The sequence below is a fragment of the Lemur catta genome, chromosome 12, assembly GCF_020740605.2.
Source record: "Lemur catta isolate mLemCat1 chromosome 12, mLemCat1.pri, whole genome shotgun sequence".
In the NCBI taxonomy this organism is placed as follows: Eukaryota; Metazoa; Chordata; class Mammalia; order Primates; family Lemuridae; genus Lemur; species Lemur catta.
In genome coordinates, this window is record NC_059139.1 from 12,754,754 (window position 1) to 12,780,134 (window position 25,381).

At 32.2% G+C, this 25,381-nt stretch overlaps 1 protein-coding gene across 5 annotated transcripts in view; it reads right to left on the reverse strand.

The window, feature by feature from the left end:
* Window positions 1-25,381, reverse strand: part of CDH18 (cadherin 18) — a 690,430-nt gene that overhangs the window by 66,670 nt on the left and 598,379 nt on the right. For all 5 annotated transcript variants that reach the window (XM_045566567.1, XM_045566566.1, XM_045566565.1 and 2 more), the window contains 2 exons: window positions 23,193-23,360; window positions 13,463-13,650 (listed from right to left, as the gene is read on the reverse strand). In XM_045566567.1, coding sequence (XP_045422523.1) covers window positions 13,463-13,650; window positions 23,193-23,360 — 356 coding nt within the window. The remainder of the gene's footprint in view (window positions 1-13,462; window positions 13,651-23,192; window positions 23,361-25,381) is intronic.

Consider the following 25,381-nt stretch of genomic DNA (forward strand, 5'->3'; position numbering starts at 1 on the left):
AATTAGTAGAGTGAAGAGATAACCCTTAGACTGGGAGAAAATATTTTCAAATCATCATCAGATAAGGGGCTAATATCCAAAATATATAAGATACACAACTTAATAACAAGAAAAGACATAAGCCTATTTAAAAAATAGGCAAAGGTATGAAATAGACATTTCTGAAAAAAAGACAAACAAATGGCTAACAAAAAGCTCAACATCTCTAATCATAAGAGAAATACAAATTAAAACCATAATGAAATATCACTTCACATCTCTTAGAGTAGTTATTATCAAAAAGATGAAAGATAGTAAATGTTGGCAAGGATGTGGAGAAAAAGAAACACATACACTCTGCTGCTGGTATTGTGGATTAGTTTAGCCATTTTGTAAAACACGTGCACTTTTCTTCAGAAAACTAAAAATAGAATTATCATATGATCCAGCAATCCCCCCTATGGGTATATACATGAAGGAATTGAAATAAGTATGCTGAAGAGATGTCTGCACTCTCATGTTCAGTGCAGCATTATTCACAATAGCCAAGATATGGAAACAACCTAAGTGTTCATCAATGAATGAATGGATATAAGAACTATGTTACATATACACAATGGAATACTATTCAGTCTAAAAAATCCCCAGAAAGTTCTGTTATTTGCTACAACATAGATAAATATAGAAGACATTATGGTAAATGAAACAAGCCAGACACAGATACACAAATACTCTATGATCTTACTCATATGTGGAATCTAAAAAGTTGAACACACCTAAGTGGAAAGTAGAATGGTGGTCACTAGAGGCTGGGAGCAGGGGGAGTGGTTGAGGAAAGCTGAGACGTTGGTCAATGTGTGCAAAGATACAGTTAGATAGGAGGAATAAGTTCTGGTGTTTTACAGCATAGCAAGATGACTATGGTTAATAATATCATATTGTGTATTTTGAAAAAAACTAAAAGAAGATTTTAAATGTTCTCACAACAAAGAAATGATAAATATTTAAGGTAATAGATATATATACATGTATTGAAATATCACATTGTATCTTATAAATATATAAGATTCTTATTTGTCAATTAAAAATAAAATAAAAATGAAAAAAGAAAAAGAAACCTAATGGGATTTTCCCTGCTCAATTTTGAACTTGTTTTTTGGTGACTCCTTCATCCCTTCCATTTTTGCCCTGTTGGAATATCAATATCTCTGTTATCCTGTTCCTTTCCTAGCAATGTATTTTGGAAGAGGATACCTTGTTTTCTAGTTTCACAGGTCCACAGATGAAAAACATTTTGTCCTAGCATGAAAGCTACTGACAGATTCACACATACCTGATTAAGATGTTTTAGATGATGAGATTTAGAACTTCTGAACTGATGGAATTTAGATAAAGTTTTGGACTTAGAATTGATTTGGTAATGGGTTGAGACTTTTAGGGATGCTGGAATGGACATGAACTTTGGGGAGTCAGAAGGCAGACTACAGAGGGTTGATGGTGATGCCCCCAAATGTATGTATATAGCAAAAGAGGCAATTAATTTCACAGTAAAAGATGGGAGGAGGAGTTTATCCAGGATTATCCAAGTGGGCATTAAATCCAATGACAAGTGTCTTTATAAGTGAGGCAGAGGAAATTTGGCAGAGTAAAAAGGATGAGGTAATATGACCACAGAGGCAGAGGTAGGAGTGATGTGGCCATGAGGCAATGAAGGACTGGAGCCTTCAGAAGTTGGAAGAAGCCACGTACAGTGCTCCCTGCTCCTCTAGAGTTCACTGAGGAAGTCCAGCCAACACCTTAATTTCAGACTTCTGGCTTCCAGAACAGTGAGATAGCACATTTTTGTTGTTTTAAGCTACTCAGTTTGTGGTAATTTGCTACATTCCTAGGAAACTAATGTAAACTTATTTGTTTTATATAAAAATACGGTAGAAATTTTCTTTCTTTTTAGAGGGCTGAAAGATTTAAATACATTGCAATTGCTCTGACAGGTTTGATAGAATTTCTTAGTGAATCATTGTGTCTTATATGTTTAGGGAGGTAGTTCATTCACAAGTTTCTCATTTTCTTATATGAAAATCAGTTTATATATTTTTTTTCTTTGAAGTTGCTTTTAGCAACTTTCTCCAAAATATCCTTCACATAAATTTATTTATGTGGCATTAAGCAAATATCAGGTTATAATTTATCTAGCTGCTTACTTTATGTTATTTTTTCCATGTTTCTTAATACAATTTGTTAAGGTTTATTTGTTATACTGTTTTCCTTCCCCAAATTAGGTTTTTAAAATTTAACATACATTTCTGTTTCCTAACCATCTTTGTTTATTAATTCTTTAATTCTTTTCCTGCTTTTTTCCTCCTCTTGTAGTTATATATTAAATTTATTAATATCTAATTTTGCTCTTTATGTCCTTGATATATTTAGAATTAGAAATATACTACCAAAAGTACTTAATTTGAATCCCATAATTTTCATATATGTTGTTTTACATTATAATTTTTTCTCTAGAAATTCTGCAATTTGTTGTGCATTTTTTTTTCTTTGGGAATTCTTAAAAGAAAAGGTGGTGGTTGTAGTTGTTAAATTTTCAGGCTGAGAATATATTTTATTTTCTTATTTTTCACCAATTTTTGGCTCATTATATTTGGATGAAAGGCTTTTTTCTGTGCTGTTTTGTCTTTCGGGCCTTTATTGAGAAATTCTTGAAAACTAATCATAGAATTTAACTATTAAATATTCCATGGACACTTGAAATAAAAAGATATATCTTTAAAATGCGGAGATTGATTTACATCAACTTTCCTGTTAGTTAAATTGTTTAACTATTCACATTTTTAAAACACTTTATCTGCATAGACTAAAATTGGTGAAACGTGATTGTCTTCTACCTCTCTGTTTCTAGATATATCCACTTGTATATACTATGATTTCTGTTTTCTGAATGTAGTTGCTGTGTAATGTGTGGCATAGATATTTATATTAATACATATTGTGTACTCATAGTGAATTGATCTCTTTTAAGATTCTAAGGTGCTATTCTTTTTATGATTTCAGTTTGAATTCCATTATAGTGGGCATTGAAATCATATGTCTTACTTTCTTTTTTATTTATGTTGCTTTTTTATTATAATCTTATTTTTTGTTTGTTTTATGTGTCTCTGGTTTTGGTGTATAAAATTCTCTTGATATTTTGTTATTTAGAAAGGCTTATATTTTTGTTCTAGTAACTACTTCCATTTTTTATAAATTAATGTAGTATGCTTACTATGTATTTCCTTTAATGGTAAGTATTAGTACCATACAGTAAGCAGCAATTAAAATAAAATAGTGTTTCTATATCCTCCCATTTCCCTTACATATTAGTAGCATTATTTTTTTAATTTTACCTTTGTATTCCTAAATGTTTATAGTTTCATATTTGATTTATTAACTCTGACCTATATTCTTTGAATCCTAGCTATTACTATTATAACAATCAATGAATTTTTTTCACTTATAATCTTGTTTCTGTTTAAAAGAGGTATTGTTTCTACATTTTTAAGGCATATATTATTCACATTCTGCCCTACCATCCTGGTCCTCATATTAATTATAGTCAGTGTTCCTGCTTCTCACCTTTTTTGTTAGCCACAAGTATTTCTTGGTGAGATAATGTATTCCACAAGACAATATCTCTAATTTTTCCCGCTGCAGAATATAATTATTGATTGAATCTCAATACAGAATTTTAAATTGATAACTATTAAGGGTCATAACTTTTATTTAGGTTGATTATTCTATCTGCTCAGGATATTTTCAGTTTTATTTATTTTTAATTGGCATATAATAAATTACACATATTTTGGGGGTATAGTGTGATGCATTGATACATGTAAACAATGCATAAAGACAAAATTAGGGTAATTAGCATATATTTATGATTTGAATTATTTTCCTGTAATCTCCATCCTTAAAGGAATGTGGCTGGATATAAAACCCTTGCCTCACATTTATTTTCTTGAGCATTTGATAGTTGTTACTCTACATTATCCAGACATGTTTAAAAATAATCATCTCCCATTCAAAGACTTCCCTGAGTACTTCCTATCTTTGAAACATTAGTTCTCTTTTATCTTTGAGCTCATAAAAATTTAAGCAAACCTATATCATTAGCACTTGACATCTTGTATTAAATATTTCACGTCTACTCAATGTTCCCTAAGAGGAAGAATATTATCTAATTAATTGCCATGTTTCATGTATCTGGAATAATTCCTAGTACATAGAAGATGATTAACAGATCTTTTCCATCTCAAATAAAGTTATGTTTAGAGTACAGAAAAGTGTTATGTGATTTAGATTTGAAAAATGGAAAATGCCATATTATTTATGAAATGCGAATAGTTAACACCCACATATATGCTAAATAATTAACATATATTAACTCATTCAAACATCACAATGTCTCTGTGAGGTGTAATTGTTCCCTGTTTGCCAACGAGGATGCTGAGGCACAGAAAAGTTAAGAAGCTTCTCATGGACAACAGTCTGTAAGTGATACACTTGGGATTTAAACTCAGGCCCTGGGACTCTATAGGTTGCAGCCTTAAGCACCAAGCTATCCTGATGGGTATCTAATCAGCAAATCAGTAGTGTAATAAAATGTTCCATTTTTATGAATAAACAAATTTTTAGTGTGATACAATGTCCTATTAAAAGATACATTTATGCATCAGCTTTCCAAATATTTACTATTAAATACAAATTGATAAGTTCAGTAATTCTAACTACCAGAACTCTGAGTACCTTTGTAATTTCTTTAATTCACAGACTCATAGAACTAAGAAACTGAAATGCCATTTGGGTAAAATCCTTCATTTCCATGGGCTCCTGCTAGAAGTGCTTATTCTGGCATAATTTTAATTTCCTCAGGCAATTGGGTTTCTCTTACTTTTCTTTAGCTACTGCTCAATATCCTAATTTAACAGCTCACTGTCAATGAGTTAATGCTGATTTTCATTTTAAATTTTAGTTTCTTAATTTCATCCTATTACTCCTAGTAATTACTTTCACATATCATTGCTCTTTCTAACTTGTAAAATAATACTTTTACCTCTTTAATATTAATCCATTTCATATTACTGTAGATAGTTATCATCTTTCCCATCAATTGTTTTCCAGCCAGCTCTATATATTTAGGACTTTTTAATTGTTTCTCATTAATCACTTATATTATTCTTTAAATTACCGTACTATATTCCTCCTCTGAAACTATATAACCATTACAAATACAAGGATATTGGAAACGCTGTTTAGCAAATTTTATCTATGATTCAATTCTTCTTGGAGTTCAAGGAAGTTCTAAAATTCTCTTTTCTTAAGTAATATGGGAAGAAACTCCTTATGACCTCTCCTTTGTCTAATTTCCAGTCTGCACCACCATCCAGATTTTCAATTGCATGTGTGGGTAGATGATAATAGGGTAGGGTTAATATCAACACTTTCATACATGAAAATTGTTAACTTAATTATTCAAAAATAACAGAATCATGGAACAGTGACTGGCATTATTGTTGATTTTAATTTTGTGAAAATTGTGTATTGTAAATGATATTTTATTAAAACACAAGAAAAATGGTATGAATTTAAATATCATTTCTCTAGCTAGGCTTTCTTATTATGATATGGTTTTGGTCCTTATCAGAGGTCTGTCTTGGTGGACATTCTGTGGAGATCAGAACACAGGTATAAGCTTTCTTGTTATGGATTTCTCTAAGCAGAAGACTATAATTCTCATTCACTTTGTATAATTCCAAGGACATTGATACAAATAAATAGTACATGTTTGCTTACTGTCATTCTAACACTGAAAAAATAAATGCAAAGATCTTTCATTTCAAATAAATTAAGTGTACATTGTATTATATAAAGTATATTGATAAATTATTTACATATAATTATACTCAAGCTCATACACGCATGTATGTACATCTGTGTATATGTGTGCATATATATGATATGTAAAAATAATTAAATGTACCCACACATATAAAAACTTACCAATAGCCCATGGGTGTATATATTACAGCTTAATTCATCAAGATATTTCATCAAAGCATTAGTTTCCATCTAGTGCACTAAATTATATTATAGGAATATATGTGTTCAAAATAACTAATTAGCATTCAATGTAGTTTCAAGAGATTTATCACTCCAGGCTCATGGTCATGCCTATAGATGAATACCATGAACAAAATTTCCTCAAAGCAGTCCTCTGTCAAAAGTCATTGGAAATACAGTGATAGATTTCACTAAATTGAAACTTGGACTCTTCTGTCTATTGCCTGTGGCTGAGCAGAATAACTTTCCAGATATTAGAACCTTATAAGAATAAAAACAGAAGTATGGCTGAAGTTTTGGTAATACAATACCTAATAAATGTTCAGATTTTATAAACCTTCCATTAGAATTAGTAACCTACTGCTTCTTATGTACAAACTGTGGCATGTTTGCCTGTATGTATATTTGCAATAGATTAGGATGCTTTATTTATTGCTCTTTGTGGTTCACAGTCCAGAAACATTAAAAACCTAATAATAAAGAACATTCTAATCCTCATTCTGTTACTCAATGCAAGTCTGAGAAATGATGAAGAAAACCTCAATAAACACAACCCACTAAAAGAGTAAAAATTTAGTATGTGGTATAGATCTAGTATTGTTATAGCTGAACATATTTTATGTTTTTATCTGTGATTGACTTTAACTTTTAAAAATACATTTACAACTTATTCTGTTTACTCTCATGATCCATCCCAAATCACTTGTTAAATGAAGTGCTATAATGATCTTTTACACACTCTGGAGTATGGAAATTAAAAAAGAAATACACAGTACCTGGTTAACAAAAATGTTTAACATCTCTTATAAATAGGGACACATAGAAAAAAATTGAAGGGAATTATCAGTATATTCATGGTGAATTAATTAGAAAAAGATTTACCCTATCAGAAGCAGCAGCTATAAGAAGGATAAAGAATTGCTAGGTTTTCTATAGTAAGAAATTACAGAAATTCATCCTATAATATGTGAAACAGAAGAGGTAATCTAAAGATTTGTGACTGAAATGTAACTGAAAGCGCTGCACTACAAAAACAGTATTTAACTTGAACTTTGAAGGAAAAAAAAGCCTTCTCTTGGAGAAGAAGGGGAAGTAGATTACTGTGGGGAGCGCGGACGCCATTACAAGATGGCGCCGATTTCCGGTGGCTTGGCTGAGGTAAACAAGTGTGGCGCATGCGTAGTACGTCTGTAGATCTGTTATATAAGTATGCATATGAGGTTTTCTGGCTTGGCCTATTGGTGACCGCTTGTGATTGACTTTGACCTATCTCTGTTACTTCCTGTTTCCCTGAGGGTATATTACTGTGTGAGAGCTTGTGCTCAGGGTCTTCCGCATCTTGAAGCTTAGAGGGATCCCCAATAAAGCACTGTAGAAGAACTCCTGTTGCCGCGTCTTCCTTGCTGGCGAGGCGGGCGCGACAGATTACCAAGAAACATGAAGACAGCGTGTGCATGTGATAGTATACACAGGGTATTACATTCTTAGTTTGCTTCCGTATGAATTGAATAATATGAAATAAGGAGCACCAAAAATAGTAAATGAATTTGTCTGTAAAGTATAATTAAAAACTGGTGCAAATAGAGGGAGAAAAGAAGACAAGAAGAAAGGAAGATATTGAGATAGTATTATAATTATTAGCCAGACACGGCTTACAGCACAATTTTCTACTCATTTTGTCTGTTTTTCATAATCACCTTGTGAAATGATGAAATAAGAAAACTGAAGCTTCAAAGATCTGAGGCAATGTCATATATCTCTTAAATGGCAAGATACAGAATTATATTTCTTTTCACGGTAAAGATTATATCTTTCACCATCCCTTGTTGACTTGAAGGACAAGTTTAAGATTTTTTGGTTTAAATTAATAAGCATCGTATATGCAATTGAGGTAGCTAGAAGAAGGAAAGTAACAGCACAAATGGTATTTGCTGAAAATAGGGAGAGCAAATACAATCAGAACTGTAAGGTAAAGAAAAAATAATATTGGTGTATAGAGTGCAAATTGATATAGGAGCCATAAGAAAAGACTTTGAGAGACTGCTAAGGAGAAACACATCCCTAGCTACAAAGATGTATGTCAGAGGAAAGAGAGCATCCACTTGCATTCATCCTTATCTTTTCTCCCCTTTCCACCCAGTTAGGTTCCATTAAACAATGAGTGAAAGTTATCAAAGTGCATTTACAATGTACCATGCCATGCACCAGTGAATTTGACTTGGCAATTTTCTGATGAAGGAATGATATAGACAGGAATGTTCAGACACTCCTGCTGGCTGATTTATAGACCAATGCTGATTTTGATCCATGAGATTAGTTGTTCTGCTTTGCTAGCTAGAGTGAGCTGCCTTAGAGATTAAATGAGGAACAGGTTTTTAAGGACTGTTTTATCCATTTCATGCCATCTGAATCAGTATCTCTTGAAGGTTATAATCCACAGATGTTTACAGTTAACTTTTCAAATTGTAATTATTTACAACATAAAATACAACAATGAAGTAATTCTGAGATGGACAATCCTAATCTGAAGGAAGAAAAAATTATGAATGAAAACATTAACACGTCTCAGAGGAAATCAAGACTACATTGAAAAATAAATTCAGGGAAAAAAGTGAAAGACAATTGAATTCATTAAATGCCAAGATTATTTTTAGCACATCATCACTTAGTATTTTTACACAATTCAAACAATTGTCATTTTGAAAATACATGTGTGGGCAAAATAGAATGAGCTATGTTAAATTATTTGCACACACACACCCCTACATCATTTTACCTTCGTTTCTCAGAAAGGTCAGATTAATTGCAGCCATAGAGGATGATAAGATTTCCCCATTGTAGAATCTATCTAATCCTACAGTAGATATTCATATTTCAGATCATGTGTATAATCAAACCATCTACCACTACTTTCATGTTTTGCAAATATGATGCAGTTTCTTATTTTATAAGCACAATAGGTCTCAATGACAAGGACAAACCCCACCCATGAATACTCCGCCTAGGTCACTGCAAACTTACCTCTAGCCATTTGCTTTTGCCTTCTGTCCTACGGTTGTCTACGTGAAGGAGGAATAAATACTATCACAGGTTGTTTCCTTCCACCTGTGATTAAGGCCTATTCAGGGCTATCTCTACCTCCAGCACATCTTTTTAAATTAATTACCTTCTCTTTAGTATCCTTGATGTCTTGTCTCTATTGAGCTTTTGCCACTCTGCATAGAAACCATCCTCAGTCTCCCAACTTAAAATGAAAACTTTTATTTCATCATGTTCTCATTCATTTGCTTTATGATCCTTCTCCCCAACATTACTACTAAGCTTCTCAAAGAAGATAGTGTGTTTCTCCTCTTTTTCTTCCCCTATTCATGTTTCCCATTCTCTCTCCACCACATGATTTGTTCTTCTTCCATTGGAGCAAAGAATAATATTTCTTTCAACCTGCATGTGTAACATGAGTGACTGTTCAGATGCTGAAGTCAGGCTGACCAAGTACACTTTGCTGTTGGCTTTCTTCCTGGGCACCATTTTTTATCTCTCCATGATTTAGTTTCTTTAGCTGTACAGTGGTGATAATAACACTCCCCACCTCAAATGCCATGAGAAGATTTAAAGGAACAATGATGGTATGGTAACTCAACAAAGACTTTGGAAAAGTGCTTAAAGCCTGTCCTGACACAGGGTTGATACTCAACAAATATTGCTTGCTGTTATTATGACTGTGATAATGGTGATGATGAATAAATAAAACCTGTTAGTGGCAATCACCCAGTAATTCTTGTCCTTCCTTTTCTCGAATCCAATTAATATTTATAATCCAAAATTGTTTTTAATTTCTAGAATACTTCATGTTTTTGAAGACTACCTTCCTTTTGTACAGCATCTCTTAGGAATTTTCAATGGCAAAATTCTGTCCCATTATTCTAAAATTTACTCCAAGGGTATATTTATTTCCCTCCTTCTGTTTGTTTCTTAAATATTAGCATTCTCTAGGGTTCAGTATTCTTCATTGAGAAATAATTAGTTCAGGCCAGGTTCAGTGGCTCCTGCCTGTATTCCTAGCACTTTGGGAGGCTCAGATGGGAGGATAGCTTGAGGCCAGGAGTTTGAGACCAGCCTCCATCCTGGGCTATAGTGAGATCCTGTCTCTATGGAAAAAAAAAAAAATTAGGTAGGCATACTGCAGCCCCAGCTACTTGGGAAGCTGAGGCAGGTTGAGGTTGCAGTGAGCTATGATGAGACCACTGTATTCTTGCACAGGTGACAGAGTAAGACCCTGTCTCAAAAAATATATATATTAATTCATTTTACCTGAATCCATTTAAGTGACATAGCCATCCAGGAGATAAAAAGCAGGCAATCTTCTCTTCACCTTTTCCTCCATATCCCCACCCATTAATTACTCTAATGTTTATTGAATGCTTACTCTGTGTCAGAAAATGTGCTACATGTTGGGAATCAGTGATAAGTTAACACATGGTCTTGTCGATATATTTATTGTGTTAACAATTAATTAGAAATTTTGATGTCAAATAAGAGCTAGTAAATTCTTGCTTACATATTTTCAATGGCTTTCCATTTGGCAAAATTTAACAAGGCCCTGTGTGCTCTTGTACCCACCAACTGCATCCATCCCTCTTTGTCTCTACTCTGGATTTAACTATATTATTTTGATCCCTTAAATGTACCATGTTACTCTCACTTCAGACACTAGTACATTTTCTTTCCTTTCCTTTTCCTGGAATGATCATCCTAACAATATACACCTAACTCACTCCCAGGTTTCTTTCAGTTTTCTATTTAACCATTGTCAAATACCAGAGGATCAAATATCCCAAATTTCTAGCCTCATAGCACCATATAACTCTTCTTCAGAGAACAGATTTTTTATTGACCTAGGAGTGTGTGTGATATTTGATTAATAGATTGGAAGCTCTATGGAGACAGTGACTAAGTTTGGCTTTGCTCCTTTATATCCTTGCATAGGTCATGTGGAGTACAGCAATTGGGACATAAGAGATGCTCAAAATACATACATTTGTTAAAGAAAGATATGCACATTGACTATTTTCATTATAATATTCTTCAGCTGGGTTTAACAATTTTAGAAAAATATCATAATGAGAAAATTTATTATAGGTGAAGACGTTAATATTTTATATATAACAGTGATGATGACTGCTCTCTAAGTGTTTAAAATTGAGTTCTGCTTAGCAGGCCCTTTGATAGCATTCAAAAGACAAGCTAACTTTCAGTTTGAAATCAATATAAAATTATAATTACTAGGAAAAGAATTAATGAGATGTCATACCGTGCCAATAGAAAAGTATATGCAAAACAAATAAATAGATAATTAGATAAACAGATTCACTTCAACATCTATAGTAGTACTTTAGAATAAAATTTATCAGCCGGTGATCTAAACATATCCGGCAGTAGAATCACTTGAAATACTTGTTAAAATGGCAAATATCTCATTCCCACTCTAATCTTACTGAATCAAAATATCTGAACACAGGGTCCTTGGAATTGAATTTTAACACAATCCCAAGCCAAAATCTTAGCATATGTAAAGATTGAGATGTACTACATTAGGAGTTACATTGAGAATGTTCTTTTCTAATTATCTGTGTTCTACTTCATTTTTACAAGGACAAGAACATTGTATACTCTTAAAAGCAAAAAGTAATAGTCTTGTTCCCAGAGACAGATTCTTAGCATTAAAAAAAAGAATAAGGGAGAAATTTAATGGTTTCACTGCAACCAACTTGATGGCTCCGTAACCATCCAATAAGATCCTGTTTCCTAATGAGCATTCGCTAACATGTTGAAGAGTAATGGCATTAATAAAACTGACAATCATGATAAATCTGTTATCTAAAAACTCTAAAATCTGTTGCATGAATATAAGCTTTTTGAAAACACAAAAGATGAGCTAGACACTTTCTTGTTAAATTACGTATATATTTGGAATAAAGTGGAAGAACAAATTATTTAATAAGAGAAGACAGAGAAAGGAAAGGATGATGAGTCATATACTAAAGGATTAGGATATTTGGAAATAGGATGAGACAGATGACAAGAGAAACGCACAGAGGGAAATAGAAGATATGGTAGAAGAACAAGATAAATGATAGAAGAGAAGAAAGAGCAAGAAAGCAGGGGAGAGATGGGGAAAGCAAGACTCTATCCGAGGCTGGAATTATTAGAATGTCAAAGATGTTTGGAAGCCAAATCTCATTGAAGAAAGATTTTTGTACTTCCAGTTTTCACGTAGTGTGATGAAATTATCAGTTCTCTTTCTGCTGAATAGTAGCATTAATAAAAAATTAAAGTAATAGTGATGAAATAATGTTTGCTATAATTCAATAGGTTTACATCTTCAATTTTTATACAAAGTACTCAGTGTTGTATGTTAGCATATTGTTAGCATAGTATTTTTACCTCTGTCCTATCATACACTTTAGACCAACTGTAATTTAGAAAATAAGTTTTGTATTAAGCTAGATGGAATTGGAGACCATTCTTCTAAGAGAAGTATCACAAGAATGGGAAAACAAACACCACATGCAATCACCATTAAATTGGAACTAATCAATCAACACTATGTTCATATATAGAAATAACATTCATTGGAAATCAAACATGTAGGAGCAGGGATAAGAGGAAGGGTAAATTTACACCTAACAGGTACAATGCACACTATTGGGGGGACTGGCACACTTAAACTTTGACCTAAATGGTACAAAAGCAATTTATGTAACCAAAACTTTTATACCCGCATAATATTCTGAAATTTAAAAAAGAAAATAAGTTTAGTTACTCTACTTCATAGTATATCAAGATTTTGAAAATCAGAACAGTGTAGTTTTCAAAATGTCCTTTTCTGTGAGCCTTTATAATATTTGTGTAGTCTATTGTTGAGTATTTTTTTATAAATTACTAAAGGAGTCTTCCTGCCAAGATTATTGACAGTTAAGCTTCTATTTTAATTAGTTAATATCACTAATGCTATCTAGGTTATCTTCTGCTGCTATTAAAGAATCATCATGGCTTTATGTTCATGACATTTTAATTCTTTGCATTTAGTTGAAATACTGGGACATTTCAGTGAGATTTGAGCAGAGACAAAACATGAACAAAGATGCGGAAGGCTCATTCATGGGTAGTCTGCATCTGATTTTCTACGTTAGCCCAACATATTTCCTGAAAGATCTGAAGAGTCAAAAACAACTACAATTAAAATGTAATTACATTTCAAAGAGAAAATATTTTAACACTTTAATGGCCTAACAGCATGGATCATTCATACCTCTGCCCAATTTCCATTCATGGAAAGATGGATAAGTTGTCTAAATAATGAAAAATATGTTGTTTTTACCTTCTTTAAAGAAAGGATCCCTTCTCTAGTCTCTTTGTCAGTGGAGATGGAGAATATCCCAACACCATCACCATTTATGATGGAATATGTCATGTCGGCATTTGAGCCAGTGTCTGCATCATTTGCCTTGATTTTCCCAACAGCTGAACCAACTTGAGCTGACTCAGGAACATACAGCTGGTAGTGCTCTGGAAAATATTTGATATTAAACGTATTTAATAATAATGTTCATAAAATAATATTACAAGGAAAAGACAATAAATATTTAGACCACATATACAAATGAACATTATATTAGGTAATGCATAAGATGGATTTTTTTCAGATTTTAAAAGTATACTATTTAGTAATGAAATATCAGATTTACATAAAATACTTTAAATGAAAAGAATTTTAATTTCAGAATATAAAATGTTTTATTAGCTTTACATCTTTGAGCAACAGAAAAATAGATGAGAGGTCAAGTTTGTATACTTGTATTGAACAAAAACTGAATTAGTCAAATATTGGTATAATCTGAATGTATTTCTAGCTCCATAAAGCATGTGAAATTCAAATATAAAAGTATGGAAAATTGGAATTCAATAGGAAAACAGAGAAAAGAAGGACAAAACCCACCTGTGAATATAGTTATACATATTACTATGGTATGAATATAGTTTATATATACATACACACACACACACACACACACACACAGATAATTACTTTTACCAAGAGACAAGTTTAGTGAGATGCATAAGCCATAACAGAGAAATATAGTAAATGTATTTATGTATTTATTTATCATAAATTCCCCATCAGCTTTTAAAAAAGATTTGAGGTGGCTTTATAATAAAGTCATAAATAATATAAGACTATAGTCAATTACCAAGCCACAGAATGAGAAAATAAATATAATGGCTACATATAATGAAACAGTATTGGTGAATTATCATTAATTTTGACAGTATACCAACAATGGTATACACTATTGAGTCGATAAAACTCATTGTCTGATATGAAGAAATATTGATTTTTCAAAATTTGTCCTAATATTAAATGTTGAATGGAACCTTTCCTATAGTTACTCATGAAATTATTAACATAATTAATTAGCATAATTAACATGTTTTAATAACTTTTATTGACAAGTTGGGAACATGTTTAATAAAGCAATTTATTATAGAAAATTCAAAACAGCATTATAAATAACAGAAACCCAGGAACCTTTAATTAAAATGTAAGTTGACAAAATAATTCTAGCCAAGATTTAATTATTAGTGATTCAATATTATACAAGAATATAGGTAGACTTTATAGATAAGTGAATATGGAGCCTCTATGAAAATAATTTCGACGAGCCAATATTTATCAGTTGTGGTATGATACTAAAAAAAAGTCTTATTTAGTGAATGTTAAAACACTGTGGAAAGAAATTAAAGACTTAAATAAATGGAAACATCACTGTAAATCATCAACGACAACAAAACCAGCAAAAAATCCAATTTTAAAAGTTGGCAAAGGACTGGAATAGACACTTCTTCACAGAAGATATACAAAAAAACTATTATCAAGACAAAGTAAGAAAGAAAAGAAAAAGAAAATAAATGTCGATAAGTATGTGGAAAAATTAGAACTCTTAGGCACTATACACATGGAAGCAAAATGGTTATAGCCATTATGAAAAACAGTATGAAGATTCCTCAAAAAATTAAACACAGAATCATCATATGATCTAGAAATTCCACTTCTGGGTATATACTCCAAAGCATTAAAAGTAGGGTCTTGAAGTGATATTTGTACTCCCAGGTTCATAGCCACATTATTGATGATAGTCAAAAGATGGAGTCACCCCAAATGTCCAGCAACAGATAAATGGATAAACAAAGTGCAGTATATACACACAATAGAATATTGATCAGCATTAAAAAAATAAGTTCTTATTCATTCTAGAGAATGGATGAACCCTGAAACATTGTGTTCAGTGAAGTAAGCCAGACACAAAAAAACAAACATTGCATGATTCCACCTATATAGAGTACCTAGAATAGTAAAACTCATAGTGACAGAAAGTTGAATAATAAATAGCAGAGAGTAGAGGGAAGGGAGAATGGGGAGGTACTGTTTAACGAGTACAAAGTTTCAGTTTGGTAAGATGAAGAGAGTTCTGGAGATGAATGGTAGTAGTGGGTGCATAAGAATATGAATATATGTAGTAACAATTAACTGTACACATTATAATTGTTAAAAATTTATTACATATACTTTACCACAATAAAAATAAAATCAACATGTGAACAATTAGTACTTGAACCTTTCTTCAGAATGGGAAAAATGAAGGACAGATACCAACAAATGCTGGGAAACAGGATGATGAAAATATGACCAAAAATTCTAAAAAAAGAATATAATATTCCTATAAAAATATATAATTGTCTTCAAAATGCTACTTTTGCTGTGCTTTTCAATACATGAAGCTTAGATTCACTGAGATATGAGGTACTATAATGCACATTGTTGAACTTTAGCCACCAAGTTATTTGCAGTAGTACAAAAAAGTATTTTTTTGTATTTCAAATATATGTGAATATTTTAAATTGTATTCTTCCTCATTAGCAAGATTTTTCTTTTAATTTCTTCAATTAGTGCCAGAATTATTTATTTTGCCTTTAAGGCTACATAATTTTACACAGCTCAGACATACAGATCTCATTATTTCCTATTTTTATTTCTGAATGTTCCATAATTTCATATGCCACATGTGATCCTTTTCATATAATATTTTAGACTGCATCACAAAATGCTGATGATTAGCTGAAGTACATTTAAAGAAGGAAGACTTGGTGAGAATAACAAAAGGGCAAATCACTCATTGAAGCTTGTCCTTCTTAATACACTTTTTCCCCAACAGTATTGATTCTAATTGTTTTTTAAAAGCCTGTGTATTTTGTTTCAGTAACTTTTCCAGTTACTGACCAAGTCATTCCCTCAGATTCATCCAAGGCCCCGTTCTACAAAAGCTATAATCAATCTGATCAAAAAAAAAAAAAAAAAAAGAGCCCTGGACCAGATGAATTTATAGCCAGATTCTACCAGACCTACAAAGAAGAGCTGGTACCCACAGAAATTTTTGCACAGCATTGAGAAGGAGGGAGTCCTCCCGAAATCATTCTACAAAGCCAGTATCACCTCAATAACAAAGCCAGGAAAGAACACAACAAAAAAAGAAAACTATAGACCAATATCCCTTAAGAATATAGATGCAAATATCCTCAAACAGATATTAGCAAACTGAATTCAACAGTAAATCAAAAAAAAAAAACACCACCATGACCAAATGGGTTTCATACTAGGGATGCAAGGATGGTTCAACATATACAAATCAATAAATGTGATTCACCACCTAAACAGAAGCAAAAACAAAGATCATATGATCATCTCAATAGATGCTGAAAAAGCATTCCACAAAATCCAGCACCCTTTCATGATAAAAACCCTCAACAAACTAGAAATAGAAGGAACATATTCCAACATTATAAAAGCCATATATGACAAACCCACAGCCAACATCATAATGAATGGGGAAACGGTGAAAGGCTTCCCCTAAGAACTGTAACAAGACAAGGGTACTCACCGTCACCACTTCTATTCAACATAGTACTGGAATTCCTAGCTGGAGCAATTACAATTAGGCAATAGAAAGAAATAAAGGATATCCAACTCAGGAAAGAAGAGGTCAAACTATCACTTTTTGATGATGATATGATCGTGTGTCTAGAAAATCCCAAAGACTCCACCAAGAGACTCCTGGATTTTGTAAATAAATTCAGCAAAGTCTCAGGTTACAAAATCAATGTATATAAATCAGTACCATTTCTAAATACCAATAACAGTCAAACTGAGAGTCAAAGCAAATACTCAATATCATCCATAATAGATGAAGAAAATAAAATACCTAGAAATATACTTAACCAATGAGGTGAAATATCTCTACAAGGAAAACAATGAAACACTGAGAAAATAAATCACAGATGACATAAACAAATGGAAAAGCATATCATGCTCTTGGATTGGTAGAATCAGCATTGTCAAAATGTTCATACTGTCCAAAAAGTGATTTAAAAATTCAAAACAATCCCCATTAGAATGCCAATGTCATATCTCACAGATATAGAAAATATAATTCTATGCTTCATAAGAAAGAGACCAAATACCCAAAGCAATCTTAAGCAAAAAGAACAAAGCTGGAGATATCACATTACCAGACTTCAAACTATAGTACAAAGCTTTAGTAACCAAAACAGCACGGCATTGGTACAAAAGTGGAGACATAGACCAATGCCAGAACAGAGAACCCAGATACGAAACCATCTACCTACAAACAATTGATCTTTTACAAGCAGACAATAACACACATTGGGGAAAACAAGCCCTATTCAATAAATAGCGCTGGAAAAATTGGATAGCCACATGCAGAAGAATGAAACAGGACCCCTATCTCTCAACACTTGCAGAAATTAATTCAAGATGGGTGAAATATTTAAATGTAAGGCACAAAAGACTAAAAGTTTTAGAACAAAGTGTAGGAAAAATTATTCTAGATGTCAGCCTAGAAAAGAATCTATGACTAAGACCCCAACAGCAATTACAACAACAGAAATAAATAAATGAGACTTGATCAAATTAAGAAGTTTCTGCACAGCCAAGGAAACAACCTACAGAATAGTGTGAACAGACAACCTATAGAATCAGAGAAAATATTTGCATGCTACACATCCAATAAAGGGCTGTTAACTAGAATCCATAAGAACTCAAGCAAATCAGCAAGAAAACAACAAACAACCCCATTAAAAACAGGGCAAAATACACGAACAAAGCTTTTCAAAAGAGTATAGACTAATGGACAATAAATATACAAAAAAATGCTCAACATGTTTAATCATCAGAGATATGCAAACTAAAACCACAATGACATATCACCTAACCCCAGTGAAAATGGCTTTTATCAATGAGTCCCAAAACAACAGTTGCTGGTCTGGATGTGTAGAGAAAGGAACACTCATACACTGTTAGTGGGACTGCAAACTAGTACAACCTTTATGGAAAGTAGTATGGAGATACCTCAAAGAACTAAAAGTAGACCTACCATTTCATCTAACAATCCCACTACTGGGTATTTACCCAAAGGAAAAAAAATCATTTTATCAAAAAGACACTTGCACTAGAATGTTTATGGCAGCAGAATTCACAATCTCAAAGATGTGAAATCAACCAAAATTCCCATCAATTCATGAGAGGATTAATACAATGTGGTGTGTGTGTATATGTATATATACACATACATATATACACACACACACACACACCATTGAGTACTACTCAGCCATAAGAAATGAATTAATACCTTTTGCAACAATCTGGGTGGAACTGCAGATCATTCTTCTATGTGAAATATCACAAGAATGGAAAAACAAACACCACATGTACTCAATGTTAAATTGGAACTCATTGATCAGCACTCATGTGCACAGATGGAAATAAAACTCGATGGAAATCAAGCAGGTGGAAGGATGGAGGAGGGGATGGGTGAAATCATACCTAATGCATACAATGTACACTATCTGGGTGAAAGGTACAGTTATAATTTTGACTCAAGCAATACAAAAGCAGTCTATATAACCAAAACATTTGTAGCCCTGTAATATTCTGAAGTAAAAAATTCTGCAAGAATATAGACAATTTGGATGTAGGATAAACTTGAACTAATTTACACATGTGGAACCTTAACTATGCAGCTGCAGAATTTCCTTCTTTTAAAGTACTTAGGAACACCTATAAAAATCAGCTACATACTGGCTTTTTAAAGAAACCCTCAAGAAGTTCAAAGTATATGCCTGAAACCATAATAAAATAAACAGATACCATTTTCAAAAGACAGTACAGAGACCTCAACTCTTTGGTAATTAAAAAATAACACTTCACATTTTGATAGGTCAAAAGAGAAGCTTTCCTTATTTTTATTTGTTTCAAACAAAATATTAATGCTTTTTACATTATATAATGTTTAAATTAGTTTTCACAAAAATGTAAATAATAAATTAAAAGCAATGGGTCTTCCCTTAATTTTGATTCGACAAAATCCCATCAATATCAATATCTTCATCAGCGATATTTTCTTTTTCTTTAACATTAAAACTTGCTCAAACCAATTAAACATTTGTTATAGTGACTTTATGGGAAATACTGCCATCTATTGAACTTTTCGGACTTAATCCTCCAATGCTATTAAATATATTGTACTAAGCCCACTGTAGTTACAAGTGCACAGAAGTTGTTGGTTGACTTACAATTCTGTAATCATTTCAAGTTCTTGAGAAAGTTGTGTTATATAACCAAGTTTTTACTGTTTTATTGTTATTATTTGGCATGTGTTATTCTTCATTCCCCAGCTAGATTATTTACAAGAACAATTCTCAAAATACAGCTCCTTCCATTTAGGATACAGAGGATTTGTAAGGGCCTAGATTTTACATGCAAATACTTTCTGCATAATAATCAATGTCAGTGGCTTCTTATCTACCTAGGAATAAATTATGTAACAATCAAAACATAGAATACTATTAAAACCAGAAAAGGAAGAGGCAGAATCTCAAAAAGCAGAATAGATAAAGAACTAATATTGAGGAAGTTTACATATAGAGACAGATATTTTTCTCAGAAGGAGAACTGGGCATCACTTATGTATTTTGAGTGGGGATACAGACCATAGATGTGGTGATTTATTTTCTTTCACTAAGTCTATTTTTTTTTAAGTGGCTCTCTTTCCTAACACCTTCCAGCCCAAATGTAGGCATCACCTTGAACTTAGTAGTGGTTATCCTCTTAGGTGGACTTTAACTGTCCAGTCTCTTTTCTCCCCTTCTGCCTTCCTGATACTGATAGGCAGCTTGTTTCAGCCAGGACCTCTAATTGCCTTGTATCCTCGGCCACTGAGTGTGCAACACCCTAGAGTAGAGACTTTGTAAAGAAAATTATTAGCTCTAATTCACTACTTCTCAAACACTCAGAGCCTATTTACTTTAAGATAAAGTAATAACTAATTATGATACAAGATATCACTACCCTTGGGCATGATAGGTTAACAGAAAAAAAAAATCTCTGAGGGAATATTTTTGCCAAGTTTTGTGTGGGGGATGTTTACACTAGAGTCAATTACAGTAATGTTGTGAGAAAGATGGCTTTCTCAGGTGAAGGGAGAAAGAAGGTGGAAGTGCTACCGTAGACACTTCACATGTTAAGAGAAACAGTTTGACTACTGGATCCACTTGATGACTGAATATGATCTTTACATAATTTGAACTGTGTATAGATTTGTGCATGCATGTCATAGTGCATCATGAATGCAAGTCTTCAAAAGATATCATTTTTTTCTCTAAGTGGTTTACAAATTTTCCCCAGTATGTATATTAATGAGCTGCAATGTTTATGGGTAAATTAAAGAATACTGCAAGCTAAAGTATTATCATGGTGACACCAAATTTTTGTGAAAGGAGCATTGTGCTTTGTGCAATTGGAGGAAAAAATAAAATATTTTTAAACAAGCTGGAATGTAAGGTTCTGAGTGTGTACTGTCTCCTTTTCAAAACTGTAAACACATCTGGAAGTGCAGCAGTATTTACATCTATCAGTCATTCGGCCCAGAATGTTACTGACTGAAGAAATGTAGAGACTATTAGATACAATAAGTTCACTCAGAGTATACATTTATTCTGTTTCTTTGCCAGGTAAAGCAATTGTTTTCACCCTAAACTGTTCAATAGTAACACTGTTATCGATCAAAATAATAAAATCAAAAACAAACCTTTCTATATTCCATATTTATATTCATCTACATGAATCATATTCTCAATACTTATCACAATTACAATTTTCTGTTAATATCTAAAAATCAATCTTAATTCACTTGTAAATTTAAAAATTATTTTAAGAAGAAAAGAAGGAAGAAGGAGTGGAAGATGCTATCTGTGCTATGAACAAACATTTACTGAGCCTCTGCTGTGTACAACTTGAGTACTGACTCTATCAAGAACTATAATATACATCTTAAAAACAGTGGTGGTAAAATCTATCTGAAAATAATGCAGACATGTTGTTATTGTAAATTACATTAAAGTTTATATTCAGTTGAGTCTGGCATTATCATTCATTACCTGTTTTTTAATCTTCAACTTCAGTTGCCACATTTTATGAAATAAATTTTTTGTCTCATAGTGATATATGTGTGTATGCATATTGTATGAACTAAATGATAAAATACATACAAAACCTCATATATTTTGTAAAATTATTTAAAATTTAATTATATTTTGTGGTTCATATAATATGGACTTATGTATAATCTATAATTTATTAATAATTTCAAACCTACCTTTTTCGTAGAATAAAAGCCACATGCATGAACCAAGTCACGTAATCTTATCTCTATGATCAATATTTTAAAATGGTTTTTATTTTACTTTCAGCTTAACTTGTGTGCCTTTTAATAATGGTCTTTTAACAATAGTAGTTTGATAGAGTATTTAAATTCAACTAATTCACTCATTCATTTAATAATCATTTACGAAGTGCTGGGCACCGGGCTGAACACTTAAGGTTCCAAAAATAAAAAATTCAAACATCATTGTTACTTAGAGGACCTCACCGTAGTAGAGGAAATATGCACCTGTGGAAATAACTATAGCATGAACATGCATGCAAAAGTGCTGTGTGAGAGGAGCAAAAATGATTGGGTCTCTGTTAATTCTACAACAGAGATTCACAAGAAACTTACAATAGGGATTTTAAACAAAGGATTGTGAATATGGAGAAATTCTAGTTTAAGTAAGGATGTGTGCAAGGTATTATTATATTTTAGAAGGAGGCAGTATTTCATTGTGGCTAGGCCTGGGGTATACTGAGAAAGATATTAAGAGATAAAGCTGTGAAAGGCATTTCATACTGACTTGTGAAGAGCCTTTATTGACATATCACAGAATCTACTATATGATAATTATTAAACATCATTTCTGAGAGGAACATAAGGGGACAACTCCTCTATAGGATTTTTATGATTATTAAAGGTTATTTTATAAAATGTCATCCACAGTATCTGCCCTATTAGAAACACTCAAATTTATTGTAATTACATCCTTTACCTCTTGATAATGTCATAAATACCATATCCTTCCAAACTCACAGGATTAATACCTCTCCTTTCTCCCAAATTGTCTGCTGGCACACACACACACACACACACACACACACACACACACACGTGTGTGTGTGTGTGTGTGTGTGTGTGTAGAATACTGTTTCATAACATGTATTTAAAAAAATTAATCACAGAAAGTTCATACGTAATAACACTGCATAAGTAGATTGTTAATATCAAAATACATTTTAACATCTCCATGAATACTTTAAGAATAAATATGCCAGACACCATTACTTAGTACCACTATATTAATATTCAACTGTGATGTTAACTGAAACTCATACTTTTAACATGGGGCCAATTATCTCCCAGGTTCAATAGGCAATAGGTGGATTGATTTCTTTAGTCTTGCATAAATAAGGGTGACCATGTAGAACAAAAACAAAATATTTCCACTTAAGAAAATAGTAATATAACAATATTTATTCAAGTATTCCATTTTGCTTTAAATAAACAAATAACGGTAAATTCAAATCATGGAAACCAGATACATACTCTGAGGAAACCGTGGTGGATTGTCATTGACATCAGTCAAGGTGATATTGACCGTTGTAGATCCCGAAAGCCCTCCAACTTGTCCAGCCATGTCTTTGGCTTGAATGACCACTGAGTAGTGTTCTCTGGCTTCTCTGTCCATGTTATGTAAGGCAGTTCTAATAACTCCTGTAATATACATGTTGAAAAAAACAATATGAGTTATACATTAAACAAGAATCAATTTATATATCATTTTTTGGTTTGTTTTCAGAAAGGTCTTTTTAAGTAGCATACGCTTAAGAGAAAGCCACACTTCTGAGAAAAACAGTGCCTTAACAATGCACAAAAACTGTCTCATTGAAACATTCATTTACAATCTCAAGTCCCAAAGCATTCTATTAGTGACAAATACCTATCTGTCTTTGTTCCTTGGGGTGGGTGGTCCCTCAAGAGAAGCCCTGCTGCCCAAGCTGGCTACTCTTGTTGGTGTGCTGAACATTTTACAATTTGGGCTCCTCAGAAGTGTCAGTTAAGATGGTCATATTGATTGGAGCAGAGATTAAGTTTCCTCTTTACAGAGCAATTTCCATACCTTCCTTGCAGAATTGTCAATATTTGATGATGAAAAACATTCGAGGAGTTTGGACACTTTGAACAGAGATTATAGGCAGGTGGCATTTTAACAGGTCTCAAAGACTAAGAAACTCATTATTTTCATCAGAAAACAACTTTAAAAAGAACTAGATCTGAGTATATAAACAAAATTTTAAAAGTAATAATTCTATAAATACATATAAAAGTCATATTCTTTATCTTAATAGTGCAAAGGGGGACTTTTAACACACTTTTGCATGATGGATACTTAGATTGAATAAAAGAATGAGATGTTATATATTCATTTGTGATTATACACACATAACACCTACTGTCCCCCCCACACACATATATTAAATATCTCTATCAATAGAGTCTTTAGAGCTGAAAACACATTTTCCAGAGGACCATGCTTACCCAGGGCCTATTAACTATGTCATAAAATAAAAATATTTTCCTTGTGTAGATGAAGTAAATTACAAATATGTACATAAATATATATGTATATTTACGTATATATGAATTTTTACCTTCATGTATATACATATAAACATATGATCTAAATATATTTGTTACTCCAAACATGGGCCATCATTTAATAAACTCCCCTCTATTTTTATTAAAAACAGTTGAATTATGCCATCTTTGAAAAATACCTGAGTAACTTTAATCAAACTCACACTTGATTAGTTAGCAGAACAATTCATAAGAAGTTACCAATCATAGCTGCTAACTATAGAGTTTACCAAATACATTAACAAAAAATATCTTGATATATGATGAAAAAAAAATAGCCTTTTAAAAGGAGAAAGGATTATTCAATGATTTGTTTTGAATATAGAACATTAAACGACTGTTGTTTTTTTTTTAACTGACTTGATTGGCTGTGTAATAATGACTTTGAGAGGAGAGCCTCAGGCTTCAAGAAAAGGATCTCACAACTTTCAAATATTGTGAACATATAATTGAGGGAATTTAGAAAAAACTTTCCTGGAGCTAAACAGATATGAAAATTATTCTTTTCAAAATAAATTATAATAATATGATAAATGATTCATCTAATTCATGTATATGAAAAAGCCTCAAGCACCTTTATTAAAAAAACACTGTTTTATCATATATAACTACTTAAGTATGAATTGATGCAGAAGTGAATAAGCAAAGGATTTACAAAAACATTTTATGAAAGGAATGTATATTTTCTAGTTTTGGGTAAAAAAAAGAATCTTTCCTAAGAAGAATAAATTATAAATGGAACTTGCCTTTAGTGGGGAGAAATATGAGATTCTTATCAAATACAATATTTACAATACGATTAGTAAAATGATATTTTGCAAAATATACCTATCTAAAAGTAAAAACTAATCATTACAAAGTGAATGACAGATATCTCTTTTACACAATTTGAATTTTGTCCTTTAAGAGGATCAGAGAAATCAGAAAAATGTCCTGTTTATAGTATGAACGTCAATGATTTCATTACAGTGCTATTATTTGCCCTCTTTTATAATACAGCAACTTCCAGAACAAAGTGGGAAAACCTAGTCAACTAAATTTGCTCATAGAAAAAAGCAAATCCAGAACTGACATACACGTCTCAGAAGTGATTGTCT